The following is a 20131-nucleotide window of genomic DNA, read 5'->3' as shown; positions in this document are numbered from 1 at the left end:
GTCCGATCCGGTGGCCCGGTACCGGGTCCCATCCGGTGGATCGGTACCGGGTCCCAGAGTGGATTGGTTCCGGGTCCGATCCGATGGATCGGTTCCGGGTCCAATCCGGTGGATCGGTTCCGGGCTTTCAAGAATTCTGTTTTTCTTTTTTGCTTGTTCCGAGTTTTTTCAGTTTTTCTCCACGAGGGTTGATCTGGAATCACGAGTTCACCTGACAACTGAAGGAACACGAGGCTATGGAACCAGAACTCCTCCTGTCGTCACGGAGACGGGAGGAAGAGAGGAGGAAGTCGGGGGGGGGGGGGGGGGGGATTCTGTAGGATTTACTGAACATCTTAATCTGCTCAGGCACTTCCTGTCAGCTGAGCTGCAGACTGTGTGTGTGTGTGTGTGTGTGTGTGTGTGTGTGTGTGTGTGTGTGTGTGTGTGTGTGTGTGTGTGTGTGTGTGTGTGTGTGTGTGTGTGTGTGTGTGTGTGTGTGTGTGTGTGTGTGTGTGTGTGTGTGTGTGTGTTGTGTGTGTATTAGCTTATCACAGCTGTCAGGAGCTGCATGCCACCAAATCAATAGCTCCTCCTCTTCCTCCTCTCAGCTCCTCTTCCTCCTCCTCCTCCTCCTCCTCCTCTTCCTCCTCTCAGCTCCTCTTCCTCCTCTCCTTCCTCCTCCTCCTCCTCCTCCTCCTCCTCCTCCTCTCCCTCCTCTTCCTCCTCTCCCTCCTCTCCCCCCTCTCCCCCCTCCTCTTCCTCCTCTTCCTCCTCCTCCTCCTCCTCCTCTTCCTCCTCTCCCTCCTCTCCCCCTCTCCCCCCTCCTCTTCCTCCTCTTCCTCCTCCTCTGTCTCTGGTGTGGGTTGATACTGAATATTGATCAGAAGAAGAAGGAGAAGGAGAAGAAGAAGAAGAAAGAGAAGGAGAAAGAGAAGGAGGAGAAGAAGAAGAATAAGGAGAAGAAGAAGGAGGAGGAGGAGAAGAAGGAGAAGAAGAAGGAGGAGGAGGAGAAGGAGGAGAAGAAACTCCATTCAGGCCCAGTGTTTGCTATTTCCGTGGAAAACCGACGTCATTTTCAAAATGTTGCTGTGTGAACATGAAACTTTTCTGAAACCGAGATGCACAACTGATGCGTTGCCATGGAAACGCTGGAATCAGTCCAACGTGGCAGCAGCTGAAGTCAGAAGGAGTTCAGACGTGAACAAAGCAGGTTTGATTCTCCGGCTGGATTCCAGAGTGAAATCAGCTCCGTCGTCTATTTTCTCACGATTCCTGGTCGTTCTGGGAGGTTCTGGGAGGTTCTGAGAGGTTCTGAGAGGTTCTGGGAGGTTCTGGGAGGTTCTGAGAGGTTCTGGGAGGTTCTGGAAGGTTCTGGGAGGTTCTGGGAGGTTCTGAGAGGTTCTGGAGGTTCTGGAAGGTTCTGGGAGGTTCTGAGAGGTTCTGGGAGGTTCTGGAAGGTTCTGGGAGGTTCTGGGAGGTTCTGAGAGGTGCTGGGAGGTGCTGGGAGGTTCTGGGAGGTGCTGGGAGGTTCTGGGAGGTGCTGGGAGGTGCTGGGAGGTGCTGGGAGGTGCTGGGAGGTGCTGGGAGGTTCTGAGAGGTGCTGGGAGGTGCTGGGAGGTGCTGGGAGGTGCTGGGAGGTGCTGGGAGGTTCTGGGAGGTGCTGGGGGGTTCTGAGAGGTGCTGGGAGGTTCTGGGAGGTTCTGAGAGGTGCTGGGAGGTTCTGAGAGGTGCTGGGAGGTTCTGGGAGGTTCTGAGAGGTGCTGGGAGGTGCTGGGAGGTTCTGAGAGGTGCTGGGAGGTGCTGGGAGGTGCTGGGGGGTTCTGAGAGGTGCTGGGGAGGTTCTGGGGAGGTTCTGAGAGGTGCTGGGAGGTTCTGAGAGGTGCTGGAGGGTTCTGGGAGGTTCTGAGAGGTGCTGGGAGTTCTGAGAGGTGCTGGAGGTGCTGGGAGGTTCTGGGAGGTTCTGGGAGGTGCTGGGAGGTGCTGGGAGGTTCTGGGAGGTTCTGGGAGGTTCTGGGAGGTTCTGAGAGGTGCTGGGAGGTTCTGGGAGGTGCTGGAGGTTCTGAGAGGTTCTGGGAGGTTCTGGAAGGTTCTGGGAGGTTCTGAGAGGTGCTGGGAGGTTCTGGGAGGTGCTGGAGGTTCTGGAAGGTGCTGGGAGGTTCTGGGAGGTTCTGGAAGGTTCTGGGAGGTTCTGGAAGGTGCTGGGAGGTTCTGGGAGGTTCTGGGAGGTTCTGGGAGGTTCTGGAAGGTGCTGGGAGGTTCTGGGAGGTTCTGGAAGGTGCTGGGAGGTTCTGGGAGGTTCTGGGAGGTTCTAGGAGGTTCTGGTTGCTTCAGGACCAACTTGTGGGTGAAACAAATCAATAATTCTCCATCTTCAGTTCCAAAGGGAACCCCGGAGTCAGAGAGCCGATCAATAATTAACTCACTGTTGTCAAACTACACTGTAAAAATATAATTTCAAACATTGATGAGCGCAAAGTCTGCATTTGCATTCTTCAGGTCTTTACATGTTCATATATTATAGATCAGCTTCAGTTGAAATATTCATTAGCAGATCAGCTCAGGGAGAACAGAATCACGTTTTGGAGGTAAAATAAAAATCCTGAGCAAAACGAGCAAACGTCCCTCGTTTCCTCCGTTTCTGCTCATTTTCCATCCTCCTTTCTTTCTGACGGAACAACAGACGACGATCGGTTCTCCTGACGGGTTCTTTTGGTTCCTCGGCTAAATCAATGATTCACATCAAAACTAGCTGACTTTAAAATCTGACCAAAATCTGTTTCCTCTGAAAATGACCAACGTTCCATCTGGTCGGAGGCGTCGGTTCTGTAGGTTCTGTGGGTTCTGTGGGTTCTGTCTGTTCTGTGGGTTCTGTGGGTTCTGTCTGTTCTGTGGGTTCTGTGGGTTCTGTCTGTTCTGGTCTGTTCTGTGGGTTCTGTCTGTTCTGTCTGTTCCTGTGGGTTCTGCTGCTGTGTCACACAAACCTGACAGGAAGTCTTCTTCTGCTGACCAGATGAGTTATACACTGCTTCTCCTCCTCTTCCTCCTCCTCCTCCTCCTCTTCCTCTTCCTCTTCCTCTTCCTCTTCCTCCTCCTCCTCCTCCTCCTCCTCCTCCTCCTCCTCCTCCTCCTCCTCCTCTTCCTCTTCCTCTTCCTCTTCCTCTTCCTCTTCCTCCTCCTCCTCCTGCTCCTCTTCCTCCTCTTCCTCCTCCTCCTCCTCCCTCCTCCTCCAGGATCTGAAGCTCACATTCTGCCTGCCATCAACTGCTGCTCTTGTCCACCATCAGTCCTGCAGCGCCCCCCAGTGGCCGCCGTGCAGCACTGCTGATTTCTCTCAGGCGTTTCAGCCTGAAGACGGAATGTTGAAAGTTTTGACATTTTGAACGTTTTAAGTTGTTCAGGTTGAAAGTTGTTCATGTTAAAAGTTGTTCATGTTGAAAGTTGTTCAGGTTGAAAGTTGTTCATGTTGAAAGTTGTTCATGTTGAAAGTTGTTCATGTTGAAAGTTGTTCATGTTGAAAGTTGTTCATGTTGAAAGTTGTTCATGTTAAAAGTTGTTCATGTTGAAAGTTGTTCATGTTAAAAGTTGTTCATGTTGAAAGTTGTTCAGGTTGAAAGTTGTTCATGTTAAAAGTTGTTCATGTTGAAAGTTGTTCAGGTTGAAAGTTGTTCATGTTGAAAGTTGTTCAGGTTGAAAGTTGTTCAGGTTGAAAGTTGTTCATGTTGAAAGTTGTTCAGGTTAAAAGTTGTTCATGTTGAAAGTTGTTCATGTTGAAAGTTGTTCATGTTAAAAGTTGTTCAGGTTAAAAGTTGTTCAGGTTGAAAGTTGTTCAGGTTGAAAGTTGTTCATGTTAAAAGTTGTTCATCTTAAAAGTTGTTCATGTTGAAAGTTGTTCAGGTTGAAAGTTGTTCATGTTAAAAGTTGTTCATGTTGAAAGTTGTTCAGGTTGAAAGTTGTTCATGTTGAAAGTTGTTCAGGTTAAAAGTTGTTCATGTTAAAAGTTGTTCATGTTGAAAGTTGTTCATGTTGAAAGTTGTTCATGTTGAAAGTTGTTCAGGTTGAAAGTTGTTCATGTTAAAAGTTGTTCAGGTTGAAAGTTGTTCATGTTGAAAGTTGTTCAGGTTGAAAGTTGTTCATGTTAAAAGTTGTTCAGGTTAAAAGTTGTTCATGTTAAAAGTTGTTCATGTTGAAAGTTGTTCATGTTAAAAGTTGTTCATGTTAAAAGTTGTTCATGTTGAAAGTTGTTCAGGTTGAAAGTTGTTCATGTTAAAAGTTGTTCAGGTTAAAAGTTGTTCATGTTAAAAGTTGTTCATGTTAAAAGTTGTTCAGGTTAAAAGTTGTTCATGTTAAAAGTTGTTCAGGTTAAAAGTTGTTCATGTTAAAAGTTGTTCATGTTGAAAGTTGTTCATGTTAAAAGTTGTTCATGTTGAAAGTTGTTCATGTTAAAAGTTGTTCAGGTTAAAAGTTGTTCATGTTAAAAGTTGTTCATGTTGAAAGTTGTTCATGTTAAAAGTTGTTCATGTTAAAAGTTGTTCATGTTAAAAGTTGTTCAGGTTAAAAGTTGTTCAGGTTAAAAGTTGTTCATGTTAAAAGTTGTTCATGTTGAAAGTTGTTCATGTTAAAAGTTGTTCATGTTGAAAGTTGTTCATGTTAAAAGTTGTTCAGGTTAAAAGTTGTTCATGTTGAAAGTTGTTCATGTTGAAAGTTGTTCATGTTGAAAGTTGTTCATGTTGAAAGTTGTTCAGGTTAAAAGTTGTTCATGTTAAAAGTTGTTCATGTTGAAAGTTGTTCATGTTGAAAGTTGTTCATGTTAAAAGTTGTTCATGTTGAAAGTTGTTCATGTTAAAAGTTGTTCAGGTTAAAAGTTGTTCATGTTAAAAGTTGTTCATGTTGAAAGTTGTTCATGTTAAAAGTTGTTCATGTTAAAAGTTGTTCATGTTGAAAGTTGTTCAGGTTGAAAGTTGTTCAGGTTAAAAGTTGTTCATGTTAAAAGTTGTTCATGTTAAAAGTTGTTCAGGTTGAAAGTTGTTCATGTTAAAAGTTGTTCATGTTAAAAGTTGTTCAGGTTGAAAGTTGTTCAGGTTGAAAGTTGTTCAGGTTGAAAGTTGTTCATGTTGAAAGTTGTTCAGGTTAAAAGTTGTTCATGTTAAAAGTTGTTCAGGTTGAAAGTTGTTCATGTTAAAAGTTGTTCAGGTTGAAAGTTGTTCATGTTGAAAGTTGTTCAGGTTAAAAGTTGTTCATGTTAAAAGTTGTTCATGTTGAAAGTTGTTCAGGTTGAAAGTTGTTCATGTTAAAAGTTGTTCATGTTGAAAGTTGTTCAGGTTGAAAGTTGTTCATGTTAAAAGTTGTTCATGTTGAAAGTTGTTCATGTTGAAAGTTGTTCATGTTAAAAGTTGTTCATGTTGAAAGTTGTTCATGTTGAAAGTTGTTCATGTTAAAAGTTGTTCATGTTGAAAGTTGTTCAGGTTGAAAGTTCATGTTAAAAGTTGTTCATGTTGAAAGTTGTTCATGTTGAAAGTTGTTCATGTTAAAAGTTGTTCATGTTGAAAGTTGTTCAGGTTGAAAGTTGTTCATGTTAAAAGTTGTTCATGTTGAAAGTTGTTCAGGTTGAAAGTTGTTCATGTTAAAAGTTGTTCATGTTAAAAGTTGTTCATGTTGAAAGTTGTTCATGTTAAAAGTTGTTCATGTTAAAAGTTGTTCATGTTGAAAGTTGTTCAGGTTGAAAGTTGTTCATGTTGAAAGTTGTTCATGTTAAAAGTTGTTCATGTTAAAAGTTGTTCATGTTGAAAGTTGTTCATGTTAAAAGCTAAAGTAGTCTGGGTTTCATTTCAGGAGTTCTGAGCCTCTGGTTCTTTATTTTCTGTTAAATTGTTATTGTGACGAAGCTGGCAGGAGGAGCAGGGCCATAGATCTATAGAACTAGAGCTATAGCAGGTTTCATTGCAGGAATCTACTTCTAAAGTTCTCTGTGCTCCGTCTTCTAGGTTCTAGGTGTGTTCAGTGAGTCACAGCGCCCCTCCAGGCCTGCAGGTGAACTGCAGCCTGGTGTCGTGAGGACGGAACGTTAAACTGACGCCGTCAACATCAACGATTCAGTTTCGCACTACAGACAGCAAATCAGACATTTTTGAAATCCAACAGTTTATTGAGAATTCTGCTCATTAACAAACATTTAATCATTCGGAGCAGCGGTGATATGTTTACATTTTTTTTCCAGACATTTTCAGGATTAAATAAATGTGTTTTGTTTTCTTGATTAAAATAAAAAATGAAGGTAACAATAATAATGACAATAACAATAATTAAAATAATAACAAACTGCCCTGCTGGAGTTTTGGACAGGCTCCATCATGTTATCAGTGTTGAGGTCTTCTCCATAGTCAGGTTGACATGTTACCATGGCAACGTACCCGTATAGACCCAGCGGTGTCTCTGGACGCTTTCAAAAACATGTCGAGGGAGAAAAATGGTTCAAAATGACTTTTAAACGTCATAAAACTGCGACTTCCTGCTTTATGTGGAAGTGACTCAGGCCCCGTTTCCACGACGACGTTTCAAGTGAAAACGTTCCTTTTTTTGCTTTTTTTTCGTTTCGGGGAAGTTTCACGTTTTCGCTGCGACGTTTTTAAAACGACGTTCGTTCACATGGCAACGGCACACAAACACTGACGATGGTGCAGTTACCATGACCGGCCACCAGAGGCGCTGCCGGTTCCTGCGATGAAAGCACTCACATGCAGCAGAGAACCACGGGTTCTAAAGGTGGATCGTCATCACGGTGACTGTCAAAATAAAAGCACCAAGTCCCAGCGGAACATGTCATGACATCACGGAGGAGACGTTGCTCTGATTGGCTCTACTGAGCATGTGCAGAATCACTAGTGACTACGACCAATAGTTGCGCTTCCTCTGTCAGCAAGGAGGCGGAGCTTCAGTGTTTCCAGGAAGTTGCGTTTTTCCCCGGTTTTCACGCCGACGGAGTCGAATCATTTTCGAAAAGAGTTCCACCTCGGCCGGCGGGCAGACGGCGGCGGAGTGGGAGCGGTGATGTCATCGGAGGAAGTCGTCAGCAGCAGCTCCGCCCCTCGCCGTCGTGAGGCTGGAGACTGACGCCGTCTTCCCGGCGGGGCGGCGGGTCGGCGCCGGGCTGAACCGACAGAATCTCCTGAACCAGCCTCCTGAAACAACATGCAGGTTCTCTACGTCACCACGAGTCACCCTGACCCAGTGACCCCTGACCCAGTGACCTCTGACCCAGTGATCCACTGACCCCTGACCCAGTGACCTCTGACCCAGTGACCCTGACCCAGTGACCCTGACCCAGTGACCCCTGACCCAGTGACCCCTGACCCAGTGACCTCTGACCCAGTGACCCTGACCCAGTGACCCTGACCCAGTGATCCCCTGACCCCTGACCCAGTGACCCCTGACCCAGTGACCTCGGACCCAGTGACCCTGACCCAGTGATCCACTGACCCCTGACCCCTGACCCAGTGACCCCTGACCCAGTGACCTCGGACCCAGTGACCCTGACCCAGTGATCCACTGACCCCTGACCCCTGACCCAGTGACCCCTAACCCAGTGACCCCTGACCCAGTGAATTGTAACCCAGTGACCCCTGACACTGACCCCTGACCCAGTAACCCCTGACCCAGTGAATTGTAACCCAGTGACCCCTGACCCAGTGACCCCTGACCCAGTGAATTGTAACCCAGTGACCCCTGACCCAGTGACCCCTGACCCAGTGACCCCTGACCCAGTGAATTGTAACCCAGTGACCCCTGACCCAGAGACCGGGGGACTGAACCTCATGGCTTCGCCGACGTTCTTGTTGTCTTTGACCGACGTCTCCATCCAGGACACGAAGCCGTTGGTCCGGCTGAACTTGGAGATGCTCTCTGCCGACACCACCCTCTCTGGTAGGTCACACTGTGGAGACACTCTCTGAGACCGGGGGGGCGGGGGGGGGGGCAGGAGGGTAGGAGGGCAGGAAGCTAGGAGGGCAGGCGGGCAGGAAGGCAGGAGGGCAGGAAGGCAGGAGGGTAGGTGAGTGGTCCCTGAAGGGCCCGGCCTCACCTTGTTGGCCAGCAGGATGCAGGGCACGGGGGCACCACCGGGCAGCAGGGCCTTGTGGTCCAGGTCCAGTTTCCACTGGAGACACCGGAGGAAGCTGGACGCCTTGGTGACGTCAAACATCAGGACGCAGCCCAGAGCGCCTTTATAGTAGATCCTGGTCATGGAGGTGAAGCGCTCCTGGCCTGGGAGAGGAGACGCGCTCAGGAGACACTCACCCTGTCATCACCCCGTCATCACCCCGTCATCACCCCGTCATCACCCCGTCATCGCCCCGTCATCACCCCTTCATCACCCCGTCATCACCCCTTCATCACCCCGTCATCACCCCTTCATCGCCCCTTCATCACCCCGTCATCACCCCTTCATCACCCCTTCATCACCCCGTCATCACCCCTTCATCACCCCTTCATCACCCCTTCATCACCCCTTCATCACCCCTTCATCACCCCTTCATCGCCCCTTCATCACCCTGTCATCACCCCGTCATCACCCCTTCATCACCCCTTCATCACCCCGTCATCACCCCTTCATCACCCCTTCATCACCCCGTCATCACCCCTTCATCACCCCTTCATCACCCCGTCATCACCCCTTCATCACCCCTTCATCACCCCTTCATCACCCCTTCATCACCCCTTCATCATCCTTTCATCACCCCTTCATCGCCCCTTCATCACCCCTTCATCACCCCGTCATCACCCCTTCATCGCCCCGTCATCACCCCGTCATCACCCCTTCATCACCTCGTCATCACCCCTTCATCACCTCGTCATCACCCCTTCATCACCTCGTCATCACCCCTTCATCACCCCTTCATCACCTCGTCATCACCCCTTCATCACCTCGTCATCACCCCTTCATCACCTCGTCATCACCCCTTCATCACCCCTTCATCGCCCCTTCATCACCCCTTCATCGCCCCTTCATCACCCCGTCATCACCCCTTCATCACCCCTTCATCACCCCGTCATCACCCCGTCATCACCCCTTCATCGCCCCTTCATCACCCCGTCATCGCCCCTTCATCACCCCGTCATCACCCCTTCATCACCCCTTCATCACCCCGTCATCGCCCCTTCATCGTCCCTTCATCACCCCTTCATCACCCCGTCATCACCCCGTCATCACCCCTTCATCACCCCGTCATCACCCCTTCATCACCCCTTCATCGCCCCTTCATCGCCCCTTCATCACCCCGTCATCACCCCTTCATCACCCCTTCATCACCCCTTCATCACCCCGTCATCACCCCTTCATCACCCCTTCATCACCCCTTCATCATCCTTTCATCACCCCTTCATCGCCCCTTCATCACCCCTTCATCACCCCGTCATCACCCCTTCATCACCCCGTCATCACCCCTTCATCACCCCGTCATCACCCCTTCATCACCCCTTCATCACCTCGTCATCACCCCTTCATCGCCCCTTCATCACCCCGTCATCACCCCGTCATCACCCCTTCATCGCCCCGTCATCACCCCTTCATCGCCCCGTCATCACCCCGTCATCACCCCTTCATCACCTCGTCATCACCCCTTCATCACCTCGTCATCACCCCTTCATCACCTCATCATCACCCCTTCATCACCCCTTCATCACCTCGTCATCACCCCTTCATCACCTCGTCATCACCCCTTCATCACCCCTTCATCATCCCTTCATCACCCCTTCATCACCCCTTCATCACCCCTTCATCGCCCCTTCATCACCCCGTCATCACCCCTTCATCACCCCTTCATCACCCCGTCATCACCCCGTCATCACCCCTTCATCGCCCCTTCATCACCCCGTCATCGCCCCTTCATCACCCCGTCATCACCCCTTCATCACCCCTTCATCACCCCGTCATCGCCCCTTCATCACCCCTTCATCGTCCCTTCATCACCCCGTCATCGCCCCTTCATCACCCCTTCATTGTCCCTTCATCACCCCGTCATCGCCCCTTCATCGCCCCTTCATCGTCCCTTCATCACCCCTTCATCGTCCCTTCATCACCCCTTCATCACCCCTTCATCATCCCTTCATCACCCCTTCATCACCCCTTCATCACCCCTTCATCGCCCCTTCATCGTCCCTTCATCGTCCCTTCATCGCCCCTTCATCGCCCCTTCATCGTCCCTTCATCGTCCCTTCATCGCCCCTTCATCGTCCCTTCATCACCCCTTCATCATCCCTTCATCACCCCTTCATCACCCCGTCATCACCCCGTCATCACCCCTTCATCGCCCCTTCATCGTCCCTTCATCATCCCGTCATCACCCCTTCATCGCCCCTTCATCACCCCTTCATCGCCCCTTCATCGCCCCTTCATCACCCCTTCATCGCCCCATCATCGCCCCTTCATCACCCCTTCATCACCCCTTCATCGCCCCATCATCGCCCCTTCATCACCCCTTCATCACCCCTTCATCCGTCCAGCGAGTCACTGGAGACACGTCTCTTACCCGCAATGTCCCAGATCTGCAGACGGACTCGTTCTCTGTCGGACCACTGGAGCACCTTCACCGAAAAGTCCACTGGGACAGGAAGTGATGACACGTTTATACTCACAGGTTAGAACATAAACAAGGGAAGAAGAAACCTGCTCAACATGATGGGAGGAAGATGCTCTATAATCTGGTGTTAGAGGAGGAAGATGCTCTATAATCTGGATTAGAGGAGGAAGATGCTCTATAATCTGATGTTAGAGGAGGAAGATGCTCTATAATCAGGTGTTAGAGGAGGAAGATGCTCTATAATCTGGTGTCAGAGGAGGAAGATGCTCTATAATGTGGATTAGAGGAGGAAGATGCTCTATAATCTGATGTTAGAGGAGGAATATGCTCTATAATCAGGTGTTAGAGGAGGAAGATGCTCTATAATCTGGATTAGAGGAGGAAGATGCTCTATAATCTGGTGTCAGAGGAGGAAGATGCTCTATAATCTGGATTAGAGGAGGAATATGCTCTATAATCAGGTGTTAGAGCAGGAAGATGCTCTATAATCTGGATTAGAGGAGGAATATGCTCTATAATCTGGTGTCAGGGGAGGAAGATGCTCTATAATCTGGATTATAGGAGGGAGATGCTCTATAGTCTGGTGTTAGAGGAGGAAGATGCTCTATAATGAAAGAAACAGCATTAGAACCAAGCGAAGACCTTCAGATTAATCTCTGTTAATCCACACTGAGCACGTGAATGCTTGCTGCTGTTGCCATGGTTACAGGCCAACACCAGTGTCCTGCTGCTGTCATGATGACTGTTCATTTGTCACGAGGTTGTTTTTCCAGATCGTTCAGCAGCACGACGACTCCTGACGTCATAAAACAAGTGACAGTTTAACCAGACCTCCGGAGCAACGTCACACCTCGGGGCCTCGGCCACGCCCCCTGCTGGACGGCCGCCGCCGCACACGGTCCCGCGCCAGAGCAATAAAACGCTGCGCGCGCACATCTGCTCCACGTTCCACCTGGAAGGTCGAGGTGAGGCCACGCCCACTTTCTACCATAAATGGTCACACCTCAGAGCCTCGTCAAGATTGTATCCTCTCAGTCAGCTGATCGTGACGTTTGATGTTGAATCCTGACAAATAAGACGAGGAGGAGGGTGGAGGAGGAGGAGGGGGTGGAGGAGGAGGAGGGTGGAGGAGGAGGAAGATGAGGGTGTAGGAGGAGGAGGGTGGAGGAGGAGGAGGAGGAAGAACAGGAGGAGGAGGGTGGAGGAAGAGGAGGAGGAGCGGAGGAGGGTGGAGGAGGAGGAAGGGGTGGAGGAGGAAGGGGTGGAGGAGGGTGGAGGAGGGTGGAGGAGGAAGAACAGGAGGAGGAGGGTGGAGGAAGAGGAGGAGGAGGAGGGTGGAGGAAGAGGAGGAGGAGGAGGAGGAGGAGGGTGGAGGAAGAACAGGAGGAGGAGGGTGGAGGAGGAGGAGGAAGAAGAACAGGAGGAGGAGGGTGGAGGAGGAGGAGGAGGAGGGGGAAGAACAGGAGGAGGAGGGTGGAGGAAGAGGAGGAGGAGCGGAGGAGGGTGGAGGAGGAGGAAGGGGTGGAGGAGGGTGGAGGAGGAAGAACAGGAGGAGGAGGGTGGAGGAAGAGGAGGAGGAGCAGAGGAGGGTGGAGGAGGAAGGGGTGGAGGAGGGTGGAGGAGGTCATTCCTCAGCACATGACCAACATTGTGCCATAAAGCAGCTTTTATCAGGTTTTACAGTCAGAACGGAGAAATATAAAAGAATATAAAATGTAGAATGTCTTGACTTCACATGAAGTCGCTGGTGAATCGTCTCACTTTGTTCCACAGGTCACAATATTTCTGGTTTACAGCTGGAAATCCTGAGAGAAGCTGCAGGACGGAACGTGGAACTGCACCAGTGACGTCATCGACTGTCAAACTACACGGATTTTAACACTTCGTCACAATTGATCATCAATCACTTCTGTCCTCTGGATCATTGATCATCAATCACTTCTGTCCTCTGGATCATGAGAACATGAAACGATGACATAACAACATGGTTCTGCTGACTCAGCATAACGTTCCAGCAGAGAAACATCTGGACCAGCAGCTCGGCCGTTCATGATCACCTGGATCAATAAGTCTGATGTTTGCAGATATTAAATGTATGAGATGAACCGGGATCAGTCCTCCACCTCTCCATCAGCTCCACCTGGTCAGTCCTCCACCTCTCCACCTGATCAGTCCTCCACCTCTCCATCAGCTCCACCTGGTCAGTCCTCCACCTCTCCACCTGGTCAGTCCTCCACCTCTCCACCAGCACCACCTGATCAGTCCTCCACCTCTCCACCAGCACCACCTGATCAGTCCTCCACCTCTCCACCTGGTCAGTCCTCCACCTCTCCACCACACCACCTGATCAGTCCTCCACCTCTCCACCTGATCAGTCCTCCACCTCTCCACCACACCACCTGATCAGTCCTCCACCTCTCCACCTGATCAGTCCTCCACCTCTCCACCACACCACCTGGTCAGTCCTCCACCTCTCCACCACACCACCTGATCAGTCCTCCACCTCTCCACCTGATCAGTCCTCCACCTCTCCACCACACCACCTGATCAGTCCTCCACCTCTCCACCTGGTCAGTCCTCCACCTCTCCACCTGGTCAGTCCTCCACCTCTCCACCACACCACCTGATCAGTCCTCCACCTCTCCACCTGGTCAGTCCTCCACCTCTCCACCTGATCAGTCCTCCACCTCTCCACCACACCACCTGGTCAGTCCTCCACCTCTCCACCAGCACCACCTGGTCAGTCCTCCACCTCTCCACCAGCACCACCTGGTCAGTCCTCCACCTCTCCACCAGCACCACCTGGTTCCTCGTCTCCACAATGTGCTGCTCAATGTTCTAAGTCGTTCCGGTTCTAATGTTCTGCCGCAAACTTTTTGTTTTGTTTTGTTGTTGTTTTTTAAATCACAATGTTTGAGAGGGAAGAGGTGAAGGGAACTTCCAGGCCGGTGTCCCACATGGAAACAACCTATAGAAACATATATGTTTTAATATAGGTTTTAATATATGTGACATATAAAGAAAATTGGCCGTTTTCCTATATTATAGGTACATAAATGCACATATATGTACACATATACGTGCATGCAGGTACCTATATGGGTACATATATGTACGTATATACATGTGTGCATATATGTACCTACATGTTCTTGTTACATAATTGTTTTTTAGTTAGTTCTTAGTTGTTGACAGTTGCGAAAGTAAGATATAGGCTATATATATGTGGAAATAAAGAATCCGTACAGGAGACTATATGGCCTGTATATTCACATATATGCACCTCAGTTGTGCCTCTATGTGGCACATATACGCATATATGCGCAAATAATCTGCGTATAGGTTTGATATATGCGCATATATCCTGGTATCGGTGCTCTCCGTGTGGGGCCGTGCGCCGGCCGCCTCCGCCAGGTGTAGGGACAGGTAGGGAGGGCGACCTTACCCTTACCTCCCACCGTGGCCTTGTACGTCCTGCTGAACTGTCCGCTGACGTATCGGTGCACGAACGACGTCTTCCCGACGGCCGCGTCTCCGACGACCAGGATCTTCATCAGGTGCTCGTTCATCCTCCGCCTCGTCGGTCCGGAGCAGCGCGAGCCGCCGCCGCCGCTTTTACTTTCGGGTAGGGAGGAAGTGGCTGCAGCCATACAGTCACGAGAACCACGCCTGCGTGGAAAAGCAGAGGTTTGCGTAAAAGTCTGCAAACTCTGAGCACAAAGGAGAAGAGAAGGATTCCTGTTGCGTCACCGGCCCGCTGCTCAAACAGCTGCTGAAGTTACACAAGTACAACATCTGGATTTAATTCATAGTTGTGCTTCAACACAGGGAGGAGAAGAAGAAGAATGACGCGTTGAGGATTCCAGATTGTTTGTGACGTAATGGATTTGGGAAACTGCAGGTTGGAAATTAGAGGAAATTAATATTTATGGTTTTGTTCTGTTCTGTTTTTTTTTTTTTTTTTTTTCTCTCTGTGCAGAAGTGAGACTTTTTATGGGAAGTCGATTTTAACGTTTTTTTTTGTTTTTTTACTGGTTTAGAAACTCAAAACAAGTAAATGCAACATGTCATGGTTTCATGATAAAACAATACTCTCTCTTCCTCTCTCTCTCCCTCTCCCCCTCTCTCTCTTTCTCTCGCTCTCCCTCTCCCCCTCTCTCTCTTTCTCTCGCTCTCTCTCTCCCCCTCTCTCTCTCTCTCATTCTCTCTCTCTCTCCCTCTCCCCCTCTCTCTCTTTCTCTCGCTCTCTCTCTCTCCCTCCCTCTCTCTCTCATTCTCTCTCTCTCCCTCTCCCCCTCTCTCTCTTTCTCTTTCTCTCGCTCTCTCTCTCTCCCTCCCTCTCTCTCTCATTCTCTCTCTCTCTCCCTCTCCCCCTCTCTCTCTTTCTCTCGCTCTCCCTCTCCCCCTCTCTCTCTCTCATTCTCTCCCTCTCTCTCTCTTCCCCTCTCTCTCTTTCTCTCGCTCTCCCTCTCCCCCCTCTCTCTCTTTCTCTTGCTCTCTCTCTCCCTCCCTCTCTCTCTCATTCTCTCCCTCTCTCTCTCTTCCTCTCTCTCTCTTTCTCTCTCTCTCCCTCTCCCCCTCTCTCTCTCATTCTCTCCCTCTTTCTCTCTCCCTCTCTCTCTCTCTATATATATATATATGTGTGTGTGTGTGTGTGTGTGTGTGTCAAAATAAAATACTAAAGAGAAAAGTTATTCTTTTACATATATATATATAAGAATAACTTTTCTCTTTAGTATTTTATTTTGTTTGATATTCCTGCAGTTTTTTTAATTATATTTTAGACACATATGTACCATTTCATTGTCTTATTTCAACATTTATTTTGCTTTGTTTCCTTCTTCAGCAACACTTTTTACATTTTCCTTGAAATTTTACAATCTTTCTTGTTTATTGACTTTATTTTACTTCAGTTCATTTACTTGTTGTATTTACTGTTTTCTCCTCAGTTGTCTGTAAAGTACTTGTGAAAGGTGCTACAAAAATGTTATTCTATACTATCAATAATATCTATTATTAATTGGTGTACTTTCCATAAATGTACTCCACTACTCCACTCTCCTCAGCAGGAATACTTGGGCTTGAGGCGCGGGGTGACCCTTCCAAGATGGCGTCGCGCTGTGACGTCAGCCCCGCTTGGCAGCACCAGCCAATGAGGCGTCACCGCATGTCGTTCCTCCTCCCGCGCAGCGGCTCGCTCTGCTCTCAGTCATGTTTTTACATTTGTTCATATTTGTAGACTCGATTTTTTTTTTAGTTTTTTTTTTTTTTTTTTCTGATTTTATTGCTTTATTTTTACTGCAGCCAGTGGATTTAACGATCCTGGGCGGGAACCCGGAAGTACGACCTCACGCGAAAAGAGTTGCCTTTTTCAGCCAATCAGAGAAGAGGATGACGTCACGGAGACTCCATGTGTAAACGTTTGACGACTTTCAGTTGGATCAGGTTTTTATTGTTTCTAAAGGTTTCTAGTGCTCAAATCTCACACTGCGGATGTTTTCACGCCACGCGGATGAAGAACCGACAGAAGCAACCAGGTCTGCAGGTTTTTTTTAACATTTAACGTTTAACGTTAATCACATTTGATGGCGTGAATGTTGATTCTGATAATTATTTGCGTTTCTTGACTCAATTTGAACAGTTTAAGAAACAAAATATTCAGCTGTTGGGTTTTTTTTTGTTTTTTTAAACCGTCTTGGTATGTTTAAATTTAAAACAAGAATCATTTAGCCATTTAAATGGATTTGGTCTTTTTATTTCATTCAGGCTCCGAAACTGAACCAATTTCAATAACTAAACTTGTAATTTAAACTTTTTAAAATATTTATAGTATTTTTACCATAGGAGAGAATGAAGGGGGGGGGCACTCCAGGTTTACTGTACTTTCTCTACACAGAGTAACTGGAACTTTCATACTTTTTCCCTCTTATTGGTACTTTGACTGCCATTAGAACTTAATTTGTCCCACGTGGAGGAAATCCACCTGGAACCGCAGCAGACAATCAAATAAGGTAGAAAACACCGAAGAAGAAAAACATAGACCCCAACCCCCATCCCCCCCCCCCCCCCCCCCACACACACACAGAAATACTACTGATATAGAAATATACCATTTGCAGAATAAAATGATAAAAGACACTTTCTTCATCCTTTCTTCAAAATCATGTCTGTTAACTGTTTACAATCCTAGAAATCCTGAAAGTCTTTTAAACTACCTTTACTTTTTTAAACTACCTTTACTTTTTTAAACTACCAGTTCTCATACTTCAAAAAGAAAAAAACTCCTTATATTTTGTTTTAAACTACCAGTCTTTAAACCTTTCTAAACTACCACAGTCCTTAAACTTTTTTAAACAACCAGTCTTTAAACTTTTTTAAACTACCAGTCTTTAAACCTTTTTAAACTACCAGTCCTTAAACTTTTTTAAACTACCAGTCCTTAAACTTTTTTAAACTACCAGTCCTTAAACTTTTTAAACTACCAGTCCTTAAACTTTTTTAAACTACCAGTCCTTAAACTTTTTTAAACTACCAGTCTTTAAACTTTTTTAAACTACCAGTCCTTAAACTTTTTTAAACTACCAGTCCTTAAACTTTTTAAACTACCAGTCTTTAAACTTTTTTAAACTACCAGTCCTTAAACTTTTCTAAACTACCAGTCCTTAAACTTTTTTAAACTACCAGTCCTTAAACTTTTTTAAACAACCAGTCCTTAAACTTTTTTAAACTACCAGTCCTTAAACTTTTCTAAACTACCAGTCCTTAAACTTTTCTAAACTACCAGTCCTTAAACTTTTTTAAACAACCAGTCCTTAAACTTTTTTAAACTACCAGTCCTTAAACTTTTCTAAACTACCAGTCCTTAAACTTTTCTAAACTACCAGTCCTTAAACTTTTTTAAACAACCAGTCCTTAAACTTTTCTAAACTACCAGTCTTTAAACCTTTTTAAACTACCAGTCCTTAAACCTTTTTAAACTACCAGTCCTTAAACTTTTTTAAACTACCAGTCCTTAAACTTTTTTAAACTACCAGTCCTTAAACCTTTTTAAACTACCAGTCTTTAAACATTTTTAAACTACCAGTCCTTAAACCTTTTTAAACTACCAGTCCTTAAACTTTTTTAAACTACCAGTCCTTAAACTTTTCTAAACTACCAGTCGTTAAACTTTTTTAAACTACCAATCCTTAAACTTTTCTAAACTACCAGTCGTTAAACTTTTTTAAACTACCAGTCCTTAAACTTTTCTAAACTACCAGTCCTTAAACTTTTTTAGACTACCAGTCCTTAAACTTTTTTAAACTACCAGTCGTTAAACTTTTTTAAACTACCAGTCTTTAAACTTTTTTAAGCTACCAGTCCTTAAACTTTTTTAAACTACCAGTCCTTAAACTTTTTTAAACTACCAGTCCTTAAACCTTTTTAAACTACCAGTCTTTAAACATTTTTAAACTACCAGTCCTTAAACCTTTTTAAACTACCAGTCCTTAAACTTTTTTAAACTACCAGTCCTTAAACTTTTCTAAACTACCAGTCGTTAAACTTTTTTAAACTACCAATCCTTAAACTTTTCTAAACTACCAGTCGTTAAACTTTTTTAAACTACCAGTCCTTAAACTTTTCTAAACTACCAGTCCTTAAACTTTTTTAGACTACCAGTCCTTAAACTTTTTTAAACTACCAGTCGTTAAACTTTTTTAAACTACCAGTCTTTAAACTTTTTTAAGCTACCAGTCCTTAAACTTTTTTAAGCTACCAGTCCTTAAACTTTTCTAAACTACCAGTCCTTAAACTTTTTTAGACTACCAGTCCTTAAACTTTTTTAGACTACCAGTCCTTAAACTTTTTTAAACTACCAGTCGTTAAACTTTTCTACACTACCAGTCCTTAAACTTTTTTAAACTACCAGTCCTTAAACTTTTTTAAACTACCAGTTGTTAAACTTTTTTAAACTACCAGTCCTTAAACTTTTTTAAACAACCAGTCCTTAAACTTTTTTAAACTACCAGTCCTTAAACTTTTCTAAACTACCAGTCCTTAAACTTTTCTAAACTACCAGTCCTTAAACTTTTTTAAACAACCAGTCCTTAAACTTTTCTAAACTACCAGTCTTTAAACCTTTTTAAACTACCAGTCCTTAAACCTTTTTAAACTACCAGTCCTTAAACTTTTTTAAACTACCAGTCCTTAAACTTTTTTAAACTACCAGTCCTTAAACCTTTTTAAACTACCAGTCTTTAAACATTTTTAAACTACCAGTCCTTAAACCTTTTTAAACTACCAGTCCTTAAACTTTTTTAAACTACCAGTCCTTAAACTTTTCTAAACTACCAGTCGTTAAACTTTTTTAAACTACCAATCCTTAAACTTTTCTAAACTACCAGTCGTTAAACTTTTTTAAACTACCAGTCCTTAAACTTTTCTAAACTACCAGTCCTTAAACTTTTTTAAACTACCAGTCCTTAAACTTTTCTAAACTACCAGTCCTTAAACTTTTTTAGACTACCAGTCCTTAAACTTTTTTAGACTACCAGTCCTTAAACTTTTTTAAACTACCAGTCGTTAAACTTTTTTAAACTACCAGTCTTTAAACTTTTTTAAGCTACCAGTCCTTAAACTTTTTAAACTACCAGTCCTTAAACTTTTTTAAACTACCAGTCCTTAAACTTTTTTAAACTACCAGTCCTTAAACCTTTTTAAACTACCAGTCCCTAAACTTTTCTAAACTACCAGTCGTTAAACTTTTTTAAACTACCAGTCTTTAAACTTTTTTAAACTACCAGTCCTTAAACTTTTTTAAGCTACCAGTCCTTAAACTTTTTTAAACTACCAGTCCTTAAACTTTTTTAAACTACCAGTCTTTAAACTTTTTTAAACTACCAGTCTTTAAACTTTTTTAAACTACCAGTCCTTAAACTTTTTAAACTACCAGTCTTTAAACTTTTTTAAACTACTAGTCTTTAAACTTTTTTAAACTACCAGTCCTTAAACTTTTTTAAACTACCAGTCGTTAAACTTTTTTAAACTACCAGTCTTTAAACTTTTTTAAACTACTAGTCTTTAAACTTTTTTAAACTACCAGTCCTTAAACTTTTCTAAACTACCAGTCCTTAAACTTTTTTAAACTACCAGTCGTTAAACTTTTTTAAACTACCAGTCTTTAAACTTTTTTAAACTACCAGTCCTTAAACTTTTTTAAACTACCAGTCCTTAAACTTTTTTAAACTACCAGTCTTTAAACTTTTTTAAACTACCAGTCCTTAAACTTTTTTAAACTACCAGTCGTTAAACTTTTTTAAACTACCAGTCCTTAAACTTTTCTAAACTACCAGTCCTTAAACTTTTCTAAACTACCAGTCCTTAAACTTTTTTAAACTACCAGTCCTTAAACTTTTTTAAACTACCAGTCTTTAAACTTTTTTAAACTACCAGTCCTTAAACTTTTTTAAACTACCAGTCCTTAAACTTTTCTAAACTACCAGTCCTTAAACTTTTTTAAACTACCAGTCCTTAAACTTTTCTAAACTACCAGTCCTTAAACTTTTCTAAACTACCAGTCCTTAAACTTTTTTAAACTA

General features: G+C 45.1%; 1 protein-coding gene across 2 annotated transcripts; it reads right to left on the bottom strand.

Annotated features, from left to right (window-relative positions):
• Positions 1 to 6103: 6103 nt before the first annotated feature.
• On the bottom strand, positions 6104 to 14288 carry LOC308148223 (ras-related protein Rab-7L1-like). 2 transcript variants are annotated; one of them, XM_080521667.1, is made up of 5 exons: positions 14005 to 14288; positions 10503 to 10574; positions 8057 to 8238; positions 7788 to 7909; positions 6104 to 7157 (listed from the first exon to the last, which is right to left on the bottom strand). In XM_080521667.1, exons 1-5 carry the CDS (start codon positions 14201 to 14203, stop codon positions 7046 to 7048), a joined length of 687 nt encoding a protein of 228 aa, XP_080377793.1. In that variant the 5' UTR covers positions 14204 to 14288; the 3' UTR covers positions 6104 to 7045. The 2 variants fall into 2 exon arrangements, with proteins under 2 accessions (XP_080377793.1, XP_080377794.1); XM_080521668.1 differs by lacking the exon at positions 10503 to 10574.
• Positions 14289 to 20131: the final 5843 nt, after the last annotated feature.

Source organism: Blennius ocellaris (genome assembly GCF_963422515.1).
Source record: "Blennius ocellaris genome assembly, contig: SCAFFOLD_61, whole genome shotgun sequence".
NCBI classification, from domain to species: Eukaryota; Metazoa; Chordata; class Actinopteri; order Blenniiformes; family Blenniidae; genus Blennius; species Blennius ocellaris.
The sequence above is the reverse complement of the archived record's forward strand: the minus strand, read 5'-3'. Positions and strand labels throughout refer to the sequence as shown.

Excerpts from the sequence above, each read along its gene's own strand:
- LOC308148223 (XM_080521667.1), bottom strand. The coding sequence starts at position 14,203 with ATGGCTGCAGCCACTTCCTCCCTACCCGAAAGTAAAAGCGGCGGCGGC. Across the intron at positions 10,575-14,004 it reads GTACAAGGCCACGGTGGGAG|TGGACTTTTCGGTGAAGGTG; the intron begins GTAAGGGTAAGG and ends TTCCTGTCCCAG. Across the intron at positions 7,910-8,056 it reads GCATCCTGCTGGCCAACAAG|TGTGACCTACCAGAGAGGGT; the intron begins GTGAGGCCGGGC and ends GTGTCTCCACAG.